The sequence below is a fragment of the Phycodurus eques genome, chromosome 21, assembly GCF_024500275.1.
Source record: "Phycodurus eques isolate BA_2022a chromosome 21, UOR_Pequ_1.1, whole genome shotgun sequence".
Taxonomy (NCBI): Eukaryota; Metazoa; Chordata; class Actinopteri; order Syngnathiformes; family Syngnathidae; genus Phycodurus; species Phycodurus eques.
In genome coordinates, this window is record NC_084545.1 from 773,741 (window position 1) to 799,624 (window position 25,884).

General features: G+C 45.9%; 1 protein-coding gene across 4 annotated transcripts; it reads left to right on the forward strand.

Annotated features, from left to right (window-relative positions):
- Window positions 1-942: 942 nt before the first annotated feature.
- Window positions 943-25,077, forward strand: sh3kbp1 (SH3-domain kinase binding protein 1). 4 transcript variants are annotated; one of them, XM_061666575.1, is made up of 18 exons: window positions 943-1,165; window positions 4,721-4,878; window positions 12,440-12,557; window positions 13,953-14,059; window positions 14,268-14,412; window positions 14,499-14,578; window positions 14,742-14,831; window positions 18,641-18,713; window positions 18,791-18,885; window positions 18,964-19,059; window positions 19,641-19,695; window positions 19,789-19,860; window positions 20,973-21,099; window positions 21,213-21,283; window positions 21,381-21,487; window positions 22,185-22,304; window positions 22,575-22,862; window positions 23,201-25,077. In XM_061666575.1, the coding sequence occupies exons 1-18, from the start codon at window positions 1,162-1,164 to the stop codon at window positions 23,237-23,239; spliced, it is 1,845 nt and encodes a 614-aa protein (XP_061522559.1). In that variant the 5' UTR covers window positions 943-1,161; the 3' UTR covers window positions 23,240-25,077. The 4 variants fall into 4 exon arrangements, with proteins under 4 accessions (XP_061522559.1, XP_061522560.1, XP_061522562.1 ...); XM_061666576.1 differs by lacking the exon at window positions 19,789-19,860; XM_061666578.1 differs by lacking the exon at window positions 23,201-25,077 and having other exon boundaries at window positions 22,534-22,600.
- The last annotated feature ends 807 nt before the right edge of the window (window positions 25,078-25,884 follow it).

Below are 25,884 nucleotides of genomic sequence, written 5' to 3' on the forward strand. Positions count from 1 at the left end.
TGAATTGTTCCATCATCATCATCATCATAAAACCGTTCAAGGGATCCGTGGACACTTAACAATTTGGGGAGGGGAGCTAGAATTTTATAATTCATGGGAAAGTTTGGAAAAACCAGCGTAAAGAATGTGTATTATTTACTATTGCTTTAATTAGGACTAATTACCCAATTATTCAAGATAAAAAAAGCAGGTAAATGTCCAGCCGCTGATTTTCCGTGTCCCAGTGAAGTGTGGTACTAGTGGCACACGGCTTCCCTCTAGTGGTGTACAGATGAATCACTGCCTAAGTCCAATTCACTTGTATAACTAGTACAGTATTAGAACTTTTTAGTACAATATATTTGTATTTAATATTTAAGAACTGTACGTTTTAAACTTTAAACTGGGTAAATTTTTTATTTAACTTTTATGTGTGTGCAATGCATTTTAATTAAATCATAATTTAAGTGTGTTTTCCCCTATTTTTTAAGTGCAGCGCAAATTTTCAAAGTGTATAATGTTAAATTGGCTTACAATAATACAGGAACGTTTTTTTGGAATCACATTTTTGTGTTGTTTTTTATCAATACATACTTGACCTAGCACGTGATTGATGGTGGTAATTGGAAAGCTCAATATATTTTTAGTTGGCGTAAAAACTGACAACTACTGTAAAAAAAAAAAAAAAAAAACAACAGTATAGTATTTTTATTTGATTATCTACATGTTGCTGTTTAAATAGATAAACGTCCAAATGCAAAATAATTCTAAAAAGCAAAAAAAAAAAAAAAACGGGTTGCGGGGGTGACCCTCACGTTCCACCACGTTCACGTTCCAGGCAATTGCGTCACGGTGCGTTCCTTTTCAAATGTCACTGAGGCTTTTCCGAGGACACGCGAAGGCACCATGACAGCCAGCTTGTTCGCCGTTTCGGCCGGGCACACGCTCTCTGGCTCCTCTGTGGTGCGTCGGTGTGGAGAGGAGGAGGGGGGAAAAAGAGGAAGGAATATGGTTTCATGTGACGCTCCTCCCGCACTAGCGGATCTCTGGTAGCGCGGAGGAGGAGAAGGAGGAGGAGGAGGAGGAGGAGGAAGCTGCGTGGCTCAACAAAGCCTCCCCATACCTCAAGCGAGCGCCTCGTACGGTACCGAACAAAACCCGAGGAGCACCGAGGAGACCTAAATGGGTGAGGTGCAGCATTTTCCCCGCTGTATTCGCAGCCCCCCCGCCCCTCTCTCGAGCCTAACCCTAACCTCCCTTCTAGAATATCCCCCGGCGCATCTGGATGAGCAGGGGCGGAAAGCCCAGGTCCATCGGCTGGGTGCTCCCTGCCCACCTTAACCCCCCCGTGGGTGCGGAAATGTGTGTGCGTGTACTATGTCGTCCCCTCTCTGCTTTATCGTGAATGTGCGTGTGCTGACTAGGACAGAGCTTCATGAGTTGCAGATGTTGACACGTTTGCATTCGGGCTCACTATGCGTGCGCGTGCGTGTGCTGACTGTGACGTTCCTCATTAGGCGCGTCCCCCGGGGTGCAGAGAGGGGCTAATGGCCGAGTCATCGATCGCTCAATCGGCAATTATTTCATCGATAGCACGCATGCAGACAGGCGAGCGAGGGGAAGAGGTGTCCAATTTTCATTTTCAGTTCCCACTCACTTGACGGCGTGAATGTGAGTGCGAATGGTTGTCCGTGTCTCTATGTGCCCTGCGATTGACTGGCGACCAGTTCAGGGTGTCGCCCGCCTTTCGCCTGAAGTCAGCTGGGATAGGCTCGGGCGCCCGGCGGCCCTAACCAGGATAAGCGGTGTTGAAAATGGATGGAAAATGGATAGATGTCCCCCCCAAACTCTCAGACGTGACATGTTGCTCGCTCTCTGCCACGCGTGTAAACAAAAAGCGGCGGGCGAGGTGGCTAGCTGGCAAAGCGCAAAACTGCGTGCAGTGACCCCCGCTTATTCTCGGTTAGGCATTTGCAAATTAGCGTATTTGTGCATACGTTTTTGGAGCCTGTCCGCCGTTATTTGCTGAAAAGCTCCAATTTGCTGTTTTTATGCTCAGGTCCAAGCATGTCTGATTTGAAAATATTGCTTTGGCGCTATCTTGTGGCACCTTGTTGCTAAGGAACTAAGTTGAAATGAGGGGAGGAGCTTCATTTAGGCAATAGCCTTGTCTTATACAAAGTGATTTGCCGCCATCTTGTGGCATTTATAGAAAATTACAAACCTTTTTGGATGGGTGTCAGTTGGTCGCAGATTTTCGTAATTCTTCGCTGTGGTTTGTTTACATGGCGATATTTTGAAGAATGCAAACTTGTGAAAACGTGTCTCAAAGGGGATTTTTTTTATTTTTCTGAAGACGGTAGCGTCAATGTAATCAAACAGCGATTTTGTAGTTTCTTTATAAAGTGACATCGCCATCTACTGGTCCGGCATGCACATCACCGCATGTGAACGGGTTGCAGTGATCCCCTGCCAGTGTTAGCGCTTTTAACGTCCACACTCAAAACGGAAGACGTGCTCAGTCGGCCTCGCTTATAAGACACGACTTGGTAGATTTTCCTCAAAGGGTTTATAAATTGTGGCATTGAAAATGTTCTTAACAAAGTGTTTTTGCTGTGCCTACGTAAAATATGTTTTGTGGGGGCGGCCAAGAAGCATTTGATGAATGTACAAGCTAGCTTTCGGATGCAAACAATGCAGACCGAGGGAGTGCGCTGAAGGCACATGAATATGAAAATTATGAGCTTAAAGTGCTTGGATGTGTTCCTTCTTCACGTGGGAGAATTTTGTGGAAGTGCGATCCACACTTTGAGTGGGTTTGAGTTCCCCCGTGGACTTCGCAGAACCGCGAGAACACGCTAGCGCTGTGGCCGAGCGCCCACGTCAGCGTGCAGCGTGTCTGTGTCTGCGCGCGCTTACAACCCGGATGGAGCGCAGCTGTTTGCGGGACACCGCGGCGCTCATCTCTTCCCGCTCGTCGAGTCCAAGCCTGCATCTCCGCAGCTCGAGTGGGAGTTTTGTTTTGTTTTGTTTTGTCTGCGGCCGTTTGAATGTTGTGACTCGCTTCTCATCGCCACCTCTTTCTCTTTTTCGCGCCTTTTAAATGTTAACGACATTAGCATCGTTTGGCACCAGGTGCCAAGTCATTGATACAGAAAGATACTTCAGTGATTTTTGTTGTTGTTGTTGCATATTACAGATCATTACCATGTTCATTTTTAACTATATGAATCCTCCTGCTTTTTAACTACATCACAATCTTGATGGTTGAGGTACAAACTGGAGCTGAGGTCAAAAGTAGTCCTATCAATAACTAGAGAAACCAGGCTATCTGGTTGAACTCTGTGGCCACCACAGCAGACGGCGGTTGGATTTGCCACCGTGTCACTTGTTCCTCGCACTCTTCTTTACACCCATGCTGACACAAGTTCCTTCTCTTGTTCTCAGTCCCATAATCAACAAGTTCATTTGCATTTTGATGCATTAATTAGCCATTAGGCAGACTTCAAACGATTCATTCCAATGATGCCTTTTAAAAAAAATAATAAAATAATGTCTTTGCTCATCCATATGCTGCATGCTTGTGCGTAAAGGCCTCAATTTGGGAGGAGGGAGTCTGTGTGGGTGAGTCATACTCACCCGCATATACGCTTGTTTCCATGGTTACTGCACCCTGAAAAAAACCATCTATCTATCTATCTATCTATTTATCTATCTATCTATCTATCTATCTATCTATCTATCTATCTATCTATCTATCTATCTATCTATCTATCTATCTATCTATCTATATCTAACCTTGATAGTTATTTAGCTTTTCAAGGTAATCAGCGTATCTATCTAGATCTAACTATCTGATTAAGCTACTTAGCTCAAGCTAGTAAGCTTACCAACTTAGGTATCTGATATGTCTATCTGTACTGTATCTCTGAAGCTAGTTAGCTTAGCGAACTAGTTACCAATAGGTCTGTGTGTCCATCAACCCTAGCTAGTTTCAAGGTAGTCAGTCCATCACAGTATCTTGTCCATTTGTATATTTTTTGAGAAAATGTAGTTTGCCTAATTATCTATCTAAACATAATTCGGTTAGCTGTCTATCCATCCAGCCATGTAATTAATCTGCTTCACTCAACTAGTAGCTAGTTTACCAACCTAATTAGCTGATCTATCTAGTTCGCTTAGAAAGCTAATTACCAAGATAGCTATTCGTCCATGAACCTTAGCTAGCTCCAAGCTCGTGAGCATATCCATTTTGTACATAGCAGTTTAGCTTATCAAGGTAGCCATCTATCTCGCCTGGTTAATTTGCTAGCTAACAAGTTAAAGGTCTCCATCAAATCTCATCAGATCCGGTTATAACTGTTTATGAAGGATCTCTTTAGATTTTGGCCCAGAAGAAATTCTTGAAACTTTAGCTCCCTTTTTAGCTACTAAGATTAAAGATTGATCGATTTGGAGGGTTGGCAAAGGCTGCTCTCGCTCTCTGCTCTCGTTTTTATTTGTGCAAACTTTATTAAACATGAAACCGGATACACTTAGTGGCCACGGCAGTGCTGCGGGCCCATAAAAGCCTCAATGTTTTATGTAGAAATTCCATCCTTGTTTCTCTTCATGATTACGGTTTGCTTTATATCCCCAAAACAGCACCGGAGAGTAAAAACAGAAGCATGCCATGCACCTATCTGCAATGTGTGACCTTTCGCTGCAACATGCCAACACTCTCACTCTCGTTCTGCCTCAGTGGAGGCCGTGGTGGAGTTCGACTATGAGGCCCAGCAGGACGATGAGTTGAGCCTGAACGTGGGCGACGTCATCGTGAACATCCGGCGAGACGACGGAGGATGGTGGGAGGGCGAGCTGGGGGGTCGCCGGGGGCTGTTCCCCGACAACTTTGTGCGGGTGAGTACACGCCACATCACAGTGGTGCCAAGTAACAAAGTACAAATATTTTCTAACTCTACTTAAGTAGATTTTTTTCTGTACTTGAGTATTTATTTTATTGACGACTTTTTACTTTTACTGCCTATATTTGCAAACAAATATCTGTACTTTGTACCCCAGAATGTCGTTTTTTCCCCCTGGTGCTGGTGTGTGTGTGTGTGAGGTGAGAAGAGGGAAGATAGTGTGTGTGTGTTGGCAGGAAGTGGACGGTAGCGCAGTAACGCATTTCGACAGTGTTGCGGTCTCGTCATGTGCTGGATTTGTGCTGAGCCACTGTCACAGCGCTCATTCAGTGTCGCGGTGCAGGACAATGGCCGTGCGTGTGCGTGCGTGTGCATGTGGGGCACTCAGGAATACCGCACTGGTGTGTCACAAGACTGCACTTGTGGGAATGTGCGGCATTCGGCCGTTGAATGTGTGTGTGTGTTTAGTGAGAAACGGAGAATGTCCACAGTCGGCAAAACACAGGAAGTGATGCAATGCAGTAACTCAGGATGCAGTACAAAATGGTATTATCACAACATTTTGATAATTGCCTAATAATTGATGTGTTAGAAAAGAGAAAAAGCTCACAATCCACATTTAGCCCGCTCTGCAGGAGTCCTCTAACCTTTGTTACATTCATTTAGTGACTCAGCTTTTCATCTAGATCTAGCACCGTTATTTGGCTAGCAAGTCGTCAGTCCTTCCCATTCTTATTATTTCACTAGTTAGCTCAAGCTTGTTAGCTTAGCAAGCCAGTTACCAATATGTCTATTTGTCTATCCACCTTAGCCAGTTACAAGCAAGTTATGCTATGTATAACCTCCATATAGATATCTTTAACAGCTACCTAGGTTATCAAGGTTGTCAGCCCATTTATCTATTTAAAACTAAGCTTTGTTAGCAAGATAACTAGTTGTCAGTGCTTTCCATTCTAGCTATTTCATTACAGTTAGCTGGAAGTTGTTATCTTAGCAAGCTAGCTACCAAGGTCTACTTGTCCTTGTCCTTAGCTCTTTGTAAATTAGTCAGGCCTTCTACTGCATCCATTTATATAACTTTGATAGTGATTTTGCTTATCAAGGTAACCGATTCATCTATATAGATCTCGCTCGGTTAACTAGCTACACTTCTGCATTGAATCTGACTAGTTAAGTTTTGAGAAGTTTCTTCCCATTCACTGTCAATCAATCAACACACTGCTCCACCCAATTTGGTACCGTATCACCGTCTATCTGAACTGAACTAGTATGTAACCATCAACTGGAATCAACTGGAATCACATACCATCAACTGGAATCACATACAGCATCTCACAAAAGTGAGTACATTTTCTAAATATTATATCTTTTCATGGCACAACAGTGCTGCAATATACATTGTCTAAATCACTGGCAACAAAAGTGAGTACACCCCTGAATGAGAGAGTTCCGATTTCAGTTCCAGTCAATGTGGGTCCACCGTCAAGGCAAGTTAGGTTAGCACCAGGTTAGTGGATGTCGTCATGTGACCACTGATCATGTGCCAGCAAATCGGACTCACGTGATGTGACTCAACGTGAGCACTTCACTTGAAGCAAGGCAGAACCAAACTTTTTTTTCCAGGGCCGCATACAGAAAAATGGAAGAATGCAATGGCCACTTGAATTTATTAACACGCTAAAACAAATCTATCAAGCAATTGTTTCCATATTTAAGGGGTGTGTGGCCTAGTGAGTGACGTCAGAAGCTCTGACTTGAGCTGCGGTTGGCCATTTTCCACACGTTAGCATCCTTGTAAGTGTTTTTAGTTTGTATTTTTGCATTTTGCTGCCTGTGCACGTCTGAAAGTGCATCGGTGCATGTATTTATGTATTTTTTTTCCAAGCGTCACTCGAAGTGCAGCCTATCTGAAATTTGTTTTGTTTTATTGGGGGCTGGAAACCGATTATTGGTATTTCAACTCATTGAAAATTGATTTGATGTAGTTTGTAAATAGTGTTACAAGCTTGGTCAGGGGAAAAAATAAACTCATGCTACCACTTGCTTGGACTTTAGACACTCTAACCAGAACCCTGATTCAAAGTCAAGTCAGTTAAAACAGTTACTTCGACCTGCCAGCCCAACACATCAACACACCCCCACACACACCCACACAATACAATACATGCAGATGTTTCCTGTTCAGATATGACGAATCATGTTGTCTTCCTCATTTCATCTGCCTTTCCTTTAAGTCGCCACGGCCTCCCTATTTCCCCCCACTGACAATAGTTAAAAAGTGCAATCTCTTGGAAGTCCTAACGACTAACAGATGTATTGTGTACCTTCCAATTCAATGCGCTTGAACGTAAATCCGTCAGACGTGTCCCTCAGCTCTCGTAAAGGAAGAGGAAGCTGGAGCCTCACAAATGGCCGCTGTGGGTCTTTGCGTGGGCTCGCATGGGGTGTGTAGGACACTCGTGTGTGTGTGATGTGTGTGTGTGTGTGTGTGTGAGAGTGTGTGTGCAGGCATGCAGAGTCAATCGATGGTCAACTTCCCGCTGGATCGCTGCTTATGTTGACTTTGTAAAAATGCGACTAACATGGCAATCAGCTCAGAGTGATAGTGTCCATATGCTCTGGGATATATATATATATATATATATATATATATATATACACACACACACACACACACAGACACACACACGTGTGAGTGTGTGTTATTTTTCTAAAAAAAAAAAAAACTAAAACAGACTTGGGCTATTTCTGTGGGGGCTGGAATGGAATAATGGCTTTTCAATGAATTGTGTGATTTGAGTTGTATTTGTTTGGCATCTGTAAAATGACGTGCCCATAGCATTTTGATGTGGATTCAGCAATTCTTTTCTTCTATTTTCAACAACGAAAGCTTGAATCATTAGTCTAGGTGCTGACATTTCGTCCACTTTTCTGTTTCTGAACCGGAGTTGCTGTTGTCTAGGAAACCGCTTGGTATTTTTGGACCTTGTGGCTCATTAAGGCTTTCGTGCCACACCAGGCCATGTGAGGGGACCGTGTGTGTGCGTTCAAACGTGCGTGTGCGCGTGTGTGTTCGTGAGTCAGTCCAGCCGGCCCGTCTGCTTGACTGGGCCGTCTTCGCCACAGGCCATGGGCTTACGAAACAGCGTCGCCACGGTTGCGGCGGTGGAGACGTCAGCCGTCATGTCCGCTTTCTCTCCCTTTCCCCCCTTCCGCCATATTTGTTGTCCCGTCTCCTCTGCTTTCTCTTCGGCGTGGACGGCGAGGCAAATGTTTCACGCTGTTTGTGTTTGTCCACATTGGGGAGCGTGTCGCGAAAGACAAACACCAGAATTTCTAAACTATACAGTACAATAAAAGTTTGGACAGCATAGTATAATTGATTTTAAAATGAATTAAAAAACAGCCTTTTGGTGTTTGCCTACTAAACGGAGAGTTAAAAAATTAGACTGTAAGGATTATTAGGGCCACAATGGAAAAAAAAAGTATCAGAGATGAAACTCCGAATCTTTCGAGAATAAAAGAAAGAAATATAGAAAAAAAGTCATTTTGGAGCTTGAAGTAGTAACTTTGTGAGAATAAAATGATAGTTCAGAGATTGAAGTCATAATGTTATGACAATAAAGTCGTATAATTTTGGAAAAAAAAGATTGTTGTATAGATAAGATTGAAGTTGTAGTATTTGTTGTAGTATTTTTAATTAAAAGAATCATCCAATTTCCAGATGGATTATGAGAATCAACTTGTGTATTTCTAGAAAACCGTCTTATATTTTTTAGATTAGAGTCGTAATATTATGAGGATAAAGTTTTATATTTTCTAGATTAAATTCCCTCTCCCCAGCCACTTCATCCAGCTCTTCCGGAGGGATCCCGAGGCGCTCCCAGGCCAGCCGAAGAACGGGAGTCTCTCCAGCGTGTCCTGGGTCGTCCCCGGGGTCTCCTCCCGGTGGGACGTGCCCGGAACACCTCACCAGGGAAGCGTCCGGGAGGCATCCGAATCAGATGCCCCAGCCACCTCATCTGGCTCCTCTCAATGCGGAGGAGCAGCGACTTCTACTCTGAGATCCTCCCAGGATGACCGAGCTGCTCACCCTATCTCTAAGGGAGAGCCCGGACACCCTGCGGAGGAAACTCATTTCGGCCGCTTGTATCCGGGATCTCGTTCTTTCGGTCACGACCCACAGCTCATGACCATAGGTGAGGGTAGGAACGAAGATCGACCGGTAAATCGAGAGCTTCGCCTTTCGGCTTAGCTCCTTCTTTACCACAACGGACCGATACAAAGTCCACATCACTGCAGACGCTGCACCGATCCGTCTGTCGATCTCCCGTTCCATTCTTCCCTCACTCGTGAACAAGACCCCAAGATACTTGAACTCCTTCACTTGGGGCAGGATCTCATCCCCGACCCGGAGAGGCATGCCACCCTTTTCCGACTGAGGACCATGGTCTCAGATTTGGAGGTGCTGATTCTCATCCCAGCCGCTTCATACTCGGCTGCGAACTGCTCCAGTGAGAGTTGGAGCTCACGGCTTGATGAAGCCAACAGAACCACATCATCAGCAAAAAGCAGAGATGCAATACTGAGGCCACCAAACCGGACCCCCTCTACGCCTTGGCTGCGCCTAGAAATTGTGCCCATAAAAGTTATGAACAGAATCGGCGACAAAGGGCAGCCTTGGCGGAGTCCAACCCTCACCGGGAACGAGTCCGACTTACTGCCGGATATGCGGACCAAACTCTGACTCCGGTCGTACAGGGACCGAACTGCCCGTATCAGGGGATTCGGTACCCCATACTCCTGAAGCACCCTCCAGAGGACTCCCCGAGGGACACGGTCGAACGCCTTCTCCAAGTCCACAAAACACATGTAGACTGGTTGGGCGAACTCCCATGCACCCTCGAGGACCCTGCCGAGGGTGTAGAGCTGGTCCACTGTTCCACGGCCAGGACGAAAACCACACTGCTCCTCCTGAATCTGAGATTCGACTTCCCGACGGACCCTCCTCTCCAGCACCCCTGAATAGACCTTACCAGGGAGGCTGAGGAGTGTGATCCCCCTGTAGTTGGAACACACCCTCCGGTCCCCCTTCTTAAAAAGGGGGACCACCACCCCAGTCTGCCAATCCAGAGGCACTGTCCCCGATGTCCACGCGATGTTGCAGAGGCGTGTCAACCAGGACAGCCCCACAACATCCAGAGCCTTTAGGAACTCCGGGCGAATCTCAGCCCTGCCACCGAGGAGCTTTTTAACTACCTCGGTGACCTCAAACCCAGAGATAAGAGAGCCCGCCTCAGAGAACCCACACTCTGCTTCCTCATGGGAAGGCGTGTCGGTGGAATTGAGGAGGTCTTCGAAGTATTCTCCCCACCGACTCACAACGTCCCGAGTCGAGGTCAGCAGCGCCCCATCCCCACTATACACAGTGTTGGTGCCGCACTGCTTTCCTCTCCTGAGACGTCGGATGGTGGACCAGAATTTCCTCGAAGCCGTCCGGAAGTCTTTCTCCATGGCCTCACCGAACTCCTCCCATACCAGAGTTTTTGCTTCAGCGACCACCAGAGCTGCATTCCGCTTGGCCAGCCGGTACCCATCAGCTGCCTCAGGAGTCCCACAGGCCAAAAAGGCCCAATAGGACTCCTTCTTCAGCTTGACGGACACCAACTGGTTCGGGGATTGCCGCCACGACAGGCACCGACCACCTTACGGCCACAGCTCCGGTCGGCCGCCTCAGCAACGGAGGCGTGGAACATGGTCCACTCGGACTCGTTGTCCCCAGCCTCCCCCGGAACATGAGCAAAGATCTGTCGGAGGTGGGAGTTGAAACTCCTTCTGACAGGGGATTCTCCCAGACGTTCCCAGCAGACCCTCACAATACGTTTGGGCCTGCCACGTCGGACCGGCATCTTCCCCCACGATCGGAGCGAACTCACCACCAGGTGGTGATCAGTTGACAGCTCCGCCCCTCTCTTCACCCGAGTGTCCAAGACATGTGGCCGCAAGTCCGATGACACGACCACAAAGTCGTTCATCGAACTGCGACCTAGGGTGTCCTGGTGCCAAGTGCACGTGTGGACACCCTTATGCTTGAACATAGTGTTCGTTATGGACAATCCATGACGAGCACAGAAGTCCAATAACAGAACGCCGCTCGGGTTCTGATTGGGGGGGCCGTTCCTCCCAATCACGCCCTTCCAGGTCTCACTGTCATTGCCCACGTGAGCATTGAGGTCCCCCAACAGAACAATGGAGTCCCCAGCGGGAGCGGTCTCCAACACCCCCTCCAAGGACTCCAAAAAGGGTGGGTACTCTGAACTGCTGTTTGGTGCATAGGCACAAACAACAGTCAGGACCGTCCCCCCACCCGAAGGCGGAGGGAGGCTACCCTCTCGTCCACCGGGGTGAACCCCAACGTACAGGTGCCGAGCCGGGGGGCAATAAGTATACCCACACCTGCTCGGCGCCTCTCACCGTGGGCAACTCCAGAGTGGAAGAGAGTCCAACCCCTCTCGAGAGGACTGGTACCAGAGCCCAAGCTGTGTGTGGAGGCGAGTCCGACTATATCTAGTCGGACTCTATCTCGACCTCACACACCAGCTCGGGCTCCTTCCCTGCCAGAGAGGTGACATTCCACGTCCCTAGAGCCAGCTTCAGTAGCCGGGGATCGGATCGCCAAGGTCCCCACCTTCGGCCACCGCCCAGCTCACACTGCACCCGACCCCTATGGCCCCTCCCACAGGTGGTGAGCCCATGGGAAGGGGGACCCACGTTACCCTTTCGGGCTGTGCCCGGCCGGGCCCCATGGGTGCAGGCCCGGCCACCAGGTGCTCGCCTTCGAGCCCCACCACCAGGCCTGGCTCCAGTGGGGGGCCCCGGTGACCCGCGTCCGGGCAAGGGAAAACGAAGTCCATTGTTTGTCGTCATCATTAGGGGTCTTTGAGCCGTGCTTTGTCTGGTCCCTCACCGAGGACCTGTTTGTCATGGGTGACCCTGCCAGGGGCATAAAGCCCCAGACAACTTAGCTCCTAGGATCACTGGGACACACAAACCCCTCCACCACGACAAGGTGACTGCTCAAGGAGGGGTAAATTAATATTACAAAAATAAAGTTGCATATTTTTCAGAATACAGATATCTATATTTTCAATGTATAGATTCATAAACTTAAAAGCGTAAATGTGTATATTTTCCCTAAAAAAGTCGTATTGTTTGGCTAAAACGTCATATTTGAAGGAGTGAACTAAAAATGCGTCCACACGCGTGTGACGCATCCGTCTGAGGCAAGCAGCCACTGGCTTTCTTTTCATACCTTGCATACAATGACCAACTAATGCGCCTTTCAAGCAACAGCTGCACATTTACTTCAAAGTCCCCATACTGATAATATTCTGATGGTGCTGTGCCAAAACACTCATTACTTTCCAAATTTTTTTCTCCATCGCTCTTCCTTCCTCAGCCAGCCAGCTAAAATTTCACGACTCCTAACAAGTGTACATTCTCTCCGTCAACACATAACTTTCCAAGTCTTCTGATCTTTTTGTCCTTCTTTGCAGGAGATCAAGAAAGATGGCATGCGAGATGGCGGACAGGCCGGCGCGGCCGTCAAAGCCGACCTGTCCAACGGCCGGGCCAGTCCCGTGTCCGAGCCCGCCGCCAGACCGGCCAAGAAAGGTAAGCCGGCTCGCGTAAGCCGACACGCGTCCTCCATCCGGCCGTTTTTCCATCGCATTTGCCCTCATCTGCCTTGCGGGTGAGCAGGAGTCTTCACGCCCACGGACAAGTTCCAGTGTTCCATGAAGCCAACGTGCATTTGTCGAGAATGTTAGAGGAAGCACAGAACATGCAAACACGCAGGCCGAGTCCAGGTTCAAACACAGAGTTGTGCAGATCAAATTACCATGAGAATAAAAGTGTATATTTTCAGAAAAAAAGTCGTATATTTGGGGGGGGAAGTAGTTTATTTTTAAGATTAAAGTTGTAATATCATGAGGAAAAGAATTAAGGATTACATTTTCATGTGTCTTGCGATAACAAGTTGTCTTTTCAAGATAAAACGCCATATACCTTCAAGATGAAAGTAATAATATTGATTAGCACAGAAAGGAGCACATTCGCACTTCCCGACAAACGGTCAATTATCACACAATCAAGACTGAGGGCTATCGCGAGAATCATTTTCAGGATAAAAGTGGTATATTTTCCAAATTAAAGTTGTAATATTACGTTTAATAATATTATTAATTAATTATTAATTATGCACATTGATTAATTATTATTATTCATAATACAAGTTGTATATTTGGGCGGGAATTTTTTTTTATGTTTTAGAGATTAAAGCCGTAATACTCTGAGAATAATGTGGATTGTTTTTAAATTGTAATATTACAAGAATAAAGTTGTTTACGTTTGAGAAAAATATTTTCAAGATTGAAGTTGTAATCTTATGAGAACAAGTTGTATATTTTCAGGTGAAAATGTCTTATCTTTGAAGCAAAGTTGCAATTTTATGAGAATAAAGTTGTGTAGGAAAAAGTTACCAGCCTATTTTGACAAAGTTAATATGCATAATACGTTTATGATTAATGCATAATTGATTTGTTTCATGTCCATCCATATGATGCCCAACACTGTTGTCACGAGAAAGGCGTCCCCTGGTGGACAAAAAGAGAACAGCAGGCCACAGCAAAAAATGTGCTGTCATGAGCTGAACCAATTTGGTTAGCTTATCCCAAAACATGTCGGCCAATGGTATGCTTCCAAGTTCCATTTACATTTCAGAGTTTATACTTTATTTTTACTTCCGTACCAGAGTTGAATCTTCTACTTGTACACAAATATCCAATTGTACTTCTACTTAAGTACATAATGTGAGCACTTTGGAAAGAAAAGCGCTTGATGACACGAACAAGGGGAATGTTCCCCAAAGACGCTGAAGAGAAATAATTCCTAGGTCTCCTGATAGACCAAAGGTTTCGTGGTTTTTGATGACCACAAACTGTTAGCCAAACCAAAATGTTCTACTTTTTGCCAACACACCGTTAACTTGAGTATGGATGTGAATTCCAGGGGAGCAGATCCGTAAGCGCCGGTGCAAAGCGGCCTTCAGCTACGTGCCTCAGCACGAAGACGAGCTGGAACTGAAAATAGGCGACATCATCGAAATCTTAGCGGAGGTAAGACAATAACGCTCGCTTTTCGTATTCGTCCAATGACAAGCTGACTGTAGAAAACGGCTTGTTTTGAAAGCAGTGGTTCTCAAACTGGGGTCCCTGAACAGTGTAGCATCAAAAAAGGTGTTTTCTGTTACAACTGTTGTTCTCTAGAGGGCAGCACTGCCCCGATGAGTCTGAAGCGTGGGCTTGTTGTTTGTGCCGCATGCAGGTGGAGGAGGGCTGGTGGGAGGGCGTCCTGAATGGCAAAAGTGGGATGTTCCCCTCCAATTTCACCAAAGAGATCCTGCTCGAAGCTGATGGGCCCTCCGCGGACACGCCCGCCTCGCAGGAGGAGCCCCGCAGCGGCCGCAACAGTGAGTCTCGCCCAATCTGAAGACGGGGATGGCGCCCAGTTGGATGATTTAAGAGGTTTTTTTGGGGTGTGTGTGTGTGTGTGTAGGTAAGAACAGTCCAGGGAGCGAAAGCGATGGAGGGGACAGTCGGTCCGAAACAGGCTCCGGGGAAATCCAGCCCAAAAAGGTAATCAGAGTATCATTGTAGAACTGGATGCCACAAGATGGCGGCAAATCACAACCTTTGTCTAAATTTAGCTGATCGACTCACACAACTCCAAAAATGTTATAAAGATACCTTTAGGTGCATTGCAAACGCTGAAGATGGCGCTGTTGTGTCTGACTTGTAGGTGAGAGGCTTCGGCTTTGGCGACATCTTCAAAGATCAGCCCATCAAGCTCCGGCCGCGCTCCGCCGACGTCGACTCGGAGGCCGACAAGGTGAGTCGGCACGCGAGCATTTGTCAAGCTGCCCCTTTAAGTGCAGCAATCGGCCGCATTTCACGCTTCACTCTTCACGACCTCAAATGCCACAAGATGTCGCCGAAGCGCGTTAAGGAACTGTGTTGAAGTGACACGCTTTTTGTGTCAGGGAGGAGCAATGTTTGGGTTGTTAGTACAGGTCTTGATTTACTCTAGACCCCCCCCCCCCCCACCCCCCCAAAAAAAAGGGTACCGATCGTGTCCCGTGACCACTAAATTGATTCTGTACTCGTTTTGGTTTTGAGGGAAGGAAGTCTGGCGTTGTCTCCTCCTTTTCCTGTGTCAGTTTGACTGCACAGGAAGTGCTTTCATGTTCACACACACGTACGATCTCTCTCTCAACCAAAGCAGAAGCGAGAGAGAGCAGAGAGGAGGGAGGGAAAAAAAAGCACAACCGTTTTTCACTGACGCTCACACATTGAAGCGCACACACACACACACACACACGGTGGGTGTCCCGCTCCCGGCGCTGATGTAGCAACGTGTCGTCTGTCTGTCTGCTTTTGACTGCGAGCCGAGAGGAAGGTAGGATCAATGATCTTTTCTTTTCTACTCCTCCATCCTTCTCCTGTTCTTCCTTAATTCTATTCGTCTTGTTTCCTAGGAAGCTGTCGTGCAGTTTTGACACTTTTACATTCTAAATTCACCCCAAAACATAACAAATATACCCATATATAGACTTTATGGCTTAGAAATGTAGGTAGATTAGGTGTAACAATTTTTCACAGGGTTTCTACATATTACATTTCCAATACAGTGCTATTTTCTTTGATTAAAAACACATTGCAAAATAATTTTGATGTTTTTTTTTGTAGGGGGCTGTAAAAGTAAGTGATTTTGAGCGTTGTCACAGAGTAAGTCAAAGTACCACTAAATTCTTACTTTTATGCAAACAAATAAATAAACAATTAGAACAGCGTTTACAGTCATAAATATTTTTTTTAAATTTTGTTACTTTTGTAAGTACTACATATGATGACTATCAAAACACTTTCATACACTACATATTTTCCATCCAATCATTTACTATAGTGCTTTTCCTCACTAGGGTTGCGTCTGTTTGCTTGCTTAGATTAGATTTAAACATTTATTTTAATTCCTCCTTGATGCTCTTCTTGTACTTGTTTTTACTTTTTTTGGGCTGCTTTATATTATTAATACGAGTGTATATGTGTGAATATTGCTGCTGACAATAAAAAAATAAATGAAGTATATCTTATCTAGTAAGCTGATGTGCCTAATTAGCAAAAGATGGTTAGCTTAGCGAGCTAGTTACCAGTACAACTGTTTGTCCATGAGCCATAGCTAGTTTCAAGGTAGTTAGCCCATGTACAAGATCGTGTCCTTTTATTTATTTTTTTGATAGAAGGTAGTTAACCCATTCGTCTATCTAAACGTAGCTTAGTTATCTGTCTACCCATCTAGCTATTTCGCTCGAGCTAGTAAGCTTACCAACTTAGCTGTTATCTCTAGCTACTTTATCGCTTAAGCTAGTTATCTTAGCAAGCTAACTACCACTATGTGTATTTGTCCATGAGCTTCAGTTGATAGTCTCGCTACTGGTTGTCTGTGTGTAGAATTTGAGAGCAAAGAAAGAATGTAACAAAAGTAATCGATCAGTATTTCCTAATTATTATGTGTGTGTGTGTGTGTGTGTGTGTGTGTGTGGAAGTCGGGGATGTTGTGCAGCCTGGCTCCCGCCGTGCGCTCTTTTATTGGCTCGATGGGCCGCCGTCGTCGTCCGCATGCTGCATGCAGACGGGGGGTGGGGGTCTTGGTTTGAAGGCAGAGGGATGGGATTGGGGGGGGGGGGGGGGGTGTTGGTGGTTATGCTGAGTCACCCCACCGCAAACGGCAACTTCTGGATGAGAGAAGATGCTAAATGCCAGTGGTGGGAGGTAACCAAGTACAAAGACTTTTTTGTTGTACCCGAGTCGAATTTTCAGGTATCCCTGCTTCACAATGTCTGTCAAAGGTTTTTTTTTGTTTTTTTTCATGTTGCTGATCTGTGTTAAATGGGATGTCGCATCAGATGTCACTTGACAGCTGTGTACTTTTTTACTTTTAGTTCCATTTAAAAGCAGATACCTGTACTTTTGACTTGTTACTTTTTCAAAATAAACTTCTTTGTGCACGATTGTATGATATATATTGTCTATATCTATTTATATTCTTTTCACACAAGTATCTGTACTCGTACTGAAGTACAGTGTGAGTACTTTTGCACCTCAGAGTCTGTACTCTTTTAGATAAGGAGTCAAATCAGCAGTTCAGTTTACTTTTACTTAATCACAGAGTGTGAGTACTTTTGCCACCTCTGATTTTGTACTTTTACTTTTCCTACTTTTGCAAGACTTTTTTTTTTTTAACACAAGTGTCTGTACTGCACTTCTGCTTAAGTAAAGTGTGTGAGTGCTTCTTCTACAGTGTGGTGGGGATCGATGCGACGCGTATGCACCTTTTACTTTAACTCTGCATACGACTCATCATGCAAACGTTTGCAGATGATGGGAAACGGTGAAGTTTTCAGTGAGTCAACGTCAGATCGCACTCAGCTCATCAAAACAACAGCACATTGTGACCTCCGCCAAGGCTTTGCCATGTGACTAGACGAGCATGATCCTACATGAGCACAACACATGACAACCTGATGTAACCTATCTGGACGCCTTTTAAATCTTACACCTCAATTTCATTACAAACACATCTTACAACGTTAGCCTTAAAAATGTCTTTAATATTTTTAGATTTTTTTAAATGCACAGGAAGTACAAGTGTACATGCACATATGGCGAAGACTGCAATTTCCACTAACAACCCAGGCTGAACTTGACTCCTCCCCGCCATACAAGGCTTTTCTTTTCGTTGAGATCTATCACTTAAACATGCTGTACTTCCTCGACACCAATTACTGTACTACTTTACTATTTAGAAAGGGCTTTGGTGGCATCTTGTGGCATCTTCGGGCATTTCAGAAAGAGTACAAAAACTCAAATAGGTGAGTTTTTCAGTGACTGGCAAAAATCTGCATGTAATTGACGGCCCCCCCCCCCCCCACCCATCAAAAATAAATAAATATTTCTAATTGCTTATGGATGCCACATGATGGCGGCAAAGCACTTTTTTTTAATAGACAATAACAAAGCTCCTCCCCTCACTTCAACATAGTTCCTTGGCACCAAGATGCCACAAGATGGTGCAAAAGCATTACTTTTATATTCAATCAGTGTATAGTTGAATTTGCAAATATGCAGGGGATCACTATACATGAAACGGGACTTGATGGCAATTTAAATAAGAGCCGCACCAGCAGGGGGCAGCACCATAAAAACTCTACTTTAATGTCAGTTGTTAAAGACTAAAATGAGATCACTAATTAGTGAAGTAAATTATGCAACTTAAAAAAAAAAATTAAAAAGTATCCCGCACCTATCAGCTCTTGTTAGTCATCTGATGGGTTTGCGGGGGGGGGGGGGGGGTTCTGTGAACAGAGAAGCGTGTGTGCGTTGGGGACAGACGCGGCCCTGTGAGTCTTTTCCTGTGGAAGAAGCCGCCCCCCTGCTTCCGCAAACACGGAGGAGGAGGGAGCCACACAAACAGCCCTTTAACACACACACTTCATTCATCAATCCGTCAGCTCTTTTGACTTTGTGCAAGTCATCTTCTCTAATTATCTTTCCTGCTCACTGCGGCGCGATTACGAATGAATGAAGCACAAGGTGCCAAATTTTGCCACATTAAGGAAAGTGTAACTTTATGTCTTCCAGGTTGCTGAGTGGAAGACGGCGAGCTCGGCGGCGCCTGACAACATGAAGAGCGATCCTGACGGCAGAGGAAAAGGTCGACCCGAGCTCATCCGTCCGTCCGTTTTCTCTAGCGCTTGTCCTCCTTAAGCTTTCTTTGAAATCTGCTCCCAGGACGAGAGCTGTGCAAAGTCCTCTTTCCTTACGAAGCGCAGAACGAGGATGAGCTGACTATCAAAGAGGGCGAAATCATCGCCATAATCACCAAGGTGATTTCACGTGCGTGGGTGTTGGAATCGCCCGGCGGAGTTTTTCTATTGGACCTCACCTCACGCGTTTCCGTGCAGGACTGCGCCGACACAGGCTGGTGGATGGGCGAGGTCGGCGGCAGGCAGGGCGTCTTCCCGGATAACTTCGTCAAGCTGCTGGAAGCCGAGAAAGAGGTAATCGGAATTGAAAAGGGGGGAGACTTCGTGTCTAGGGGAATTTTCTTCTCCACATCCACAAGAACATTCACCAAACTCAAACTCTACACTGATGGTTCTCAAACATTGTACAACAAAAATATTTAACACTCCATAAACCTCCATCATGACCAACATTAAAATACAGTAGTGCGTAGGCCTAAGTGCTCATCAAAAACGTTTTTATTCTATAAAGTATATATAATATATTACTGTAACATTCTGCAGTTTCAAAACTGTACTTACCGACAGAAAAACAAAAAAAAATGGACTTGAGTTGTGATTCAATTCAAATGTATTGCACATAAAGGTGAAATAAAAAATGTTCTCTGAATAAATCTTTTAAAAAGATTACATGCAAATGTATGATACTCAAAAAGTTAAATACAACTGAACTTTAGTTGCAATGATTCTTTCGGGTTCCACTCGAGGGAGCCCACGTACCATCGGGCTGTAAAATGTTTTAATTAGATTAACAATTAACAATTCCAACCACCCCTTGATTAATTAAGAGGGGTGTCCTGATACCTTTGTCCATGTAGTCTCTCTCTATTTTCCAGAGACCAAAGAAGCCGCCACCCCCCAGTGCACCGGCAACCAAACACACGACGCCAGGTAAGAAAATCTCCTTCCACCTCTTGCAGGTTACACATTGATGTTCCGAGGCAGCGAGAGAATGATGGCGGGACAAAAAATTGTGATCATTAGAGAAAAAGTCGGAGGTCAAGAAGGTTCCTCCGGAGCGGCCTGAGCACCTGCCGCACAGAGACCAGGACCGAGGTACCCGCGTTGGTCCCACCTGCTCTCACTTCAAATTCTAACTGCAGTCTGTCGCTTTTTTTCTGTATTTATATTAACAGTCTAGAGCATTTTGTCCTTTTAACCTTTTAATCCACCAATCTAAAAACAGATAATAGGTTTGAAGGACATAAATGTGTTTGCGATATGAAAACGTCAGCTCAACAGTTTGGTGCACTGTTTTCTGAAAGCAATGATTGCTTCAACAACACACTTTTAGTTGGGTGCTACAATAACAAAGTTAAATACAACTGAACTGTACTTAAAAAGCGCACTGTCCTGGATTAAATAAAAATCTAATGTAACATTTTGTGCAGTTTGAACATTCAAATCAGTGATCCTGTCACCAGGCGGCACGGTGGCTGACTGGTTAGCGTGTCAGCCTCACAGTTCTGAGGACCCGGGTTCAATCCCCGGCCCCGCCTGTGTGGAGTTTGCATGTTCTCCCCGTGCCTGCGTGGGTTTTCTCCGGGCGCTCCAGTTTCTTCCCACATCCCAAAAACATGCATTAATTGGAGACTCTAAATTGCCCGTAGGTGTGAATGTGAGTGCGGATGGTTGTTTGTTTCTATGTGCCCTGCGATTGGCTGGCAACCAGTTCAGGGTGTACCCCGCCCTCCTGCCCGATGACAGCTGGGATAGGCTCCAGCACGCCCGCGACCCTAGTCAGGAGAAGCGGCTCAGAAAATGGATGGATGGGTGGATCCTGTTACCTACCACTAGAGGGAGCCTGCAAAACACTAGTCAGTTTTTTGTTGAGATTGTAAGTACAGGATAATCCAAATATTTGGTTTTCATTAGAGACAACAGGAATATTTCATGCTGGTGTATTGATAGTGTATCAAAATGGTACCATACATATGTTGGAACTTGCTTCTAACGCCATTCATTCAATTCCTCCATTCAGTTTCCCAAAAGACACTCATCTGATATTATAGCTTCACTTCAAGTCATTCCTCTTCTGTGCTTCTACTTTAACGACTGCACTTTTTGTTTCCTTCCCCCAAAAATAAAATAAAAGGTTCTTTCTGGATGAACTTGCGTCATGTCACAAAACTAGAGAGGTGTGTGTGTGTGTGTGTGTGTGTGTGTAGGTGATGAGGTGGTCAAGCCTTCCCTCCCGACTGTCCTCCCCAAGAAACTTTTCCCTCCAAAGACCTCCGCTTCCCCCTCAGCTACCCAGCAACCCCCGAGGCGCCCCGAGAGACCACCCACTCTGGCGTCAGTACCCGGTCTCAGAACGTCCCGTGCGTCGCCCCTGTCCTACCCTAACGTTTGCGTTTGTGTGTGTGTGTGTGTGTGTGTGTGTGCGCGCGCGCGGTTTGGCTGCTCAGGTGTGAAAGCCCCAAGTCCGACGGTGGGGCTTCGACACCTGAATCCGCTCCCGACAGGTCTCATACCACCGGTGAGCACGGAGCGGGAAGATCGGGATGATTTTCTTGTGTCTGTTTGACGCCTGTGTGTGTTCGTGTTGGTGTGTGTGTGTGTGTGCGTGTTCATAGATCTGGACCTGGACGCGGTGGTCCCGTCAGCGGAGAAGCTCAGTCACCCGACGGCGTCGCGGCCGAGAGTCACGGACCGCCGGCCTCGCTCGCAGATCATCACATCTGTGAGGACGAATGAATGATTCAAATTTGATATGAACGATTTAAAAATGTGCGCTATAGTAGGACTGCGAAAGTGAACAGCAATGTATTATTTTGGCGCCATCTGGTGGACTCTTGCTGTTATTTGGTTTAATTCACTACATGAGATGCCGTGTTTTTATTGGCAGTCCTTGAATGCACCAACTGCACCGCCAAAAGTGAAACTGAAATGATGTTTCTGCTTCTGTCCAAATGCGGCAACTAATAACCCGTGTAGTCTACTATTCCCGAACATTTATTATTGTGTGTAAATGCCAAAAGGTGAGTTTTAATGACTTCATAACATTTGTGTTAAGTGCTGGTTTGCATATTTATTTGGGTATGTGCTTGTGTTTTAGACTAGTTTTGATGAGCCTCGTGCGTTTTGTTGGTGTCAAATACTGAAAACAGTCGTTTATGTAACATGGGCTCATGATTGTGTAGATGCTAGATGTATGGTGTTGTTGCTTCGCGGTGATCTCCATCTTGTGGCATCTATACGCAATTAAAAACCCTTTTAACGGTCGGGGGGGGGGGGGAGGGGGGGGGAGCAGTTATTCACATTTTTTGGCTTTTTGCTGCAGGTCTCTGTCGCAATTTCCCACGATCAGGCAATGACTTTGAAATAACATTTACTAATTGACTTACATACTTAGTGACTTGCGGGTTTTTTCTTCGTAGTCCTCAGTGACCAGCGGCGATGCGGAGCACCCGACGCCGGAGCGAGCCACGGAGGACCCAGAACCAGTCCAGTCCAGACCTGTGGAGGTTTCGGCAAGAAAGGGAGTTCCTGTCATTTCGGTAAGCACTAAACGTCACAAACTGTGTGGTGTTCCTTCTTTCCATCTTCAAAGTGAGTCACTGAAATTTACTTTTACTGAAGTAAAGGAGTTGAATCAGTACTTCTTTATCTGAGTATTTTTCTGTACTTGTACTTAAGTAGAGCGTGTGAGTCCTATGACCACCTTTTGACTCGGTGTGAAAGAGGCTTCTTCAGTGGCCCCTTCCTCGCCCTTCCATCTCCATCCAGTAGAGGCCGCCACCCCGCATGTATCTATGTGACCCCCCCAGGGCCCCGAGAGTAAATCCCAGGCGGCCGCCAAGTCGTCCTCGTCTCTGAACCCGCCGGCCGGCCCCGGCCGTCGTCCCGCCTCGCCGTCTTCCCCGTCCGCGTGTCCGAGCCCCTCTCCGGAGCTGCGGCAGTCGTCGCCCGCCACCGCGCCCACGCTGGAGGAGCTGAGGAGGCAACTGCGAGAGCTCCGCAGCGCTGTGGAGCTGCTGAAGAGTCAGCACAGGCAGGAGATGAAGCAGCTGGCCGGCACGCTGGACGAGGAGAAGAAGATACGACACAGTTTACAGGTGAGATCAGGCAGGACACCAAAGGCCCTTGATAGAGATCTTGACCCATTCACAGATTTCTTTTTTTTGGGGGGGGGGGGGGGGCACTCCCATATTCACTGTTTTTGGCTTCAGACTAATTGGTCCCCAGAACGATGTTAAAGTGATTTGCGAATATCAGATGAATCTTCGTCTATAATCGTAAAATGTTGAGATATATGCTTTTCATTGGACAATGAGTTAACTCCACATTGAAAAGTGATTAAAATTGTACCTTGAGAGATTGTAAGATCAATGTAACGGCAAATGTCACATAAATACACCGTCAGTAAATCATGTCTTTGTGTTTGATGCGGCAGATGGAAGTGGAGCACATCAAGAAGATCCTGTCCAAATGAGCCGGGGCCAAGACTACGTTTGTGCCAAATGATCGTGACGATCGCCATCAGCAGCGAGCTTCGTGGACTCAAACTACGTGCCCCCCCCCCTCCCAGCACCCCACCATGATGTCGCCTTACCTTGTGTTGACTTCTTTCTCTCCTTGTTCATTTCCCTCTCTGCTGTCTTCTCTGCCTGCCGCGCTCGCCGGTACTGGCGGGTGGCCGCTGTGTTACCATGGCGATGTGTCACTCAGAGGTACTCGCGTGAAATGGGTGGCGAAGGCCCATCGGAACCCCCGCGGGCCGGTCGGTTCGGACCGCCGCTGCGCTGTCGTGCGTCCACGCAGTGGCCTTCCCGCCTCTTTACTTTGCTGTGTGTGTGAGACAGGCACATTTTATCTCCAACTTGGTGGCACATGGTTCAAGCAGGATTGATGTTTGTGTGTTTATTTAGCATTCATACATCGCGAATGCTAATTGGCCCACTTTGTATTCCTATTTCTCACATGGCTATTCTTATTATACACCATTCACAAAACGTGAGGAATATGGCAGAAAATGTCAGGATGAACCTTTAAATCCTGAACCTTTTGTGAAGAGTGTATTTTTTAAAATCCCTCCACGACACCAGATGCTAAATTGCAGCGTAAACTAAGGGAGTTTTGTGAGATTGATCTTACTTAGCACAGTGTAAAGGCAACAGAGGTTAACAGAGACGGAGGACTCGAGTCACACGACTTGACTCGAGTCAGACCTACGTTGCCAGTTTTAGGACTTGTTTGGCTAAAACCTCCACTCGAGTTAGGCCTGGTACACATAAGGATTTTTTCAAATCTTTTAAGATTGTTTATCCGTTACAGATTCCGCACATGAAGATAAAAAAAAAATCCAGGTTCACAGTTTTGGTCGTATTGTGGTGTGCTCCGATGATCTTAACACACAACACCACACATAAAGATTCTGTTCCACCAGTGATCTCGAATCTAGTCCTCCGAGACAGAAATCTTGCGTGAGCTAACAAAAAAGAAGAAGGAACACAACCGGTTATGTTGTGCCGCTGTTTCCCGAGTGTTATAGAATGGTGACGTCGTCAATAAAAACTGAACCCACTTTGACACAAAATACGACGACTCGACTCGTTGGCTTTGTTGCCACAGTAATTTGGTGCTTGCTTGAAACTTTACAGTTAAGACTTGCTCATGGTTGACTTCCAACTTTGATGGTTAGCCTCGCGCTAACGACACAATTCAAAAGGGGTTCACTGTACTGTACATTCAGTTAGCGAAGTGACGACCATTTAACCAGTTGAGTAAGGGCGCCCCCCCCACAGGCACAATCGTGACAGGACAAGCGAGCTACTGACCACCCACTATACAAATATCGTAGCTTTATTCCAAACTTGCCTCCCGATGATGCATGAGCACATCTGTGTACATGATGATGATAATTACTGTCGGTTAGTTGAAAATAACGTGCACCTTTTTGACCTCACCAGAGACTCATGACGGTCGCATCCGCTTGGCGCTGGCGCTTTTTAGCCAGCAGTCACGTTAGCGACAGGGTAGAAGGAATGTGAGCTGTGAAGGTGTGGGTGTGTGCGCGTGTGTGCTAACATGCACGGCCGTTTGCTTCCTCCTCCGTACGATACGACGTATGTGCACAGAATCTATGGCAACACATCACTGTGGCCTTCCTATTTCACGTTTTGTTTCTGTCACTCACCAAACAAGAAAACAAAACCGAGGCTGCAAATTGTTTTCTTGACTTGGTCCTCTCTTTCTCCAGGATAGTGATGATAAAAACATAAAAATATATATATACTTTTATATTTCTGTGGAATAAAGATGCTATTATGTACTGTACGCGTTGGTGATTTCGTTCATTATTTCAAGTGCAAATAAGATAAATTGTGCCTCAAATGTTGAGAAATGATGTCAGTACAAAAATGCTCATTACTGTATCACAACATGCAACTACTGGATGTCAGCTTGCAACTCTGCCCCCTAGTGGCTGTAAAACGGCTTTTGCGGCAACTTGTGGCATTTTAGTGAATAGAGAGAGGATAAATTCCACCCGCGAAGAGGTGAATTTGTGACTGTTGAACGAGTGGGACTATGCGGAGGATTATAAATACATGAAGATTTTGCGCAGCCACGACGGGACCACGTGGAGGGGATGAGAACATCTTCGCAAACCCTGCAGGGGACGTAAGAGAAAAGGTCGAGGTTTAGTGAGTTGCATGGCTTTTATACTTACATATCACACATATTCCAAATGAAAACATGAAGAACAACGGATCATTTATTTGTTGTTTAATCCATGACAGAATGAAGTGAAGAAAAAGTACCATGAGGCTGCTCGACAGCACTTTTCGCAGACCGATCCTGAGTCGGTTACTCATCGATACCAATCCCGTGTAGGTCGACGTTCCTTTCTTTTTGACGCACATGATGATTCGCCGACGTGTCAAACGGTCGCAGCGTGGCGCCAACTACTGGCGAGGAAGACTTGAGTCGATGGCAGATTTGTTTTTTTGTTTTGTTTTTGGGTGGCTGGTATCGGCAGCCTTAACGAGTACCTGATACCGTATCATCCCAATAAGTCAATCAATAAATACGGTGAAGAGTAGAGAGGCCTAAAAATCTGTAACAAAGTACACCGCA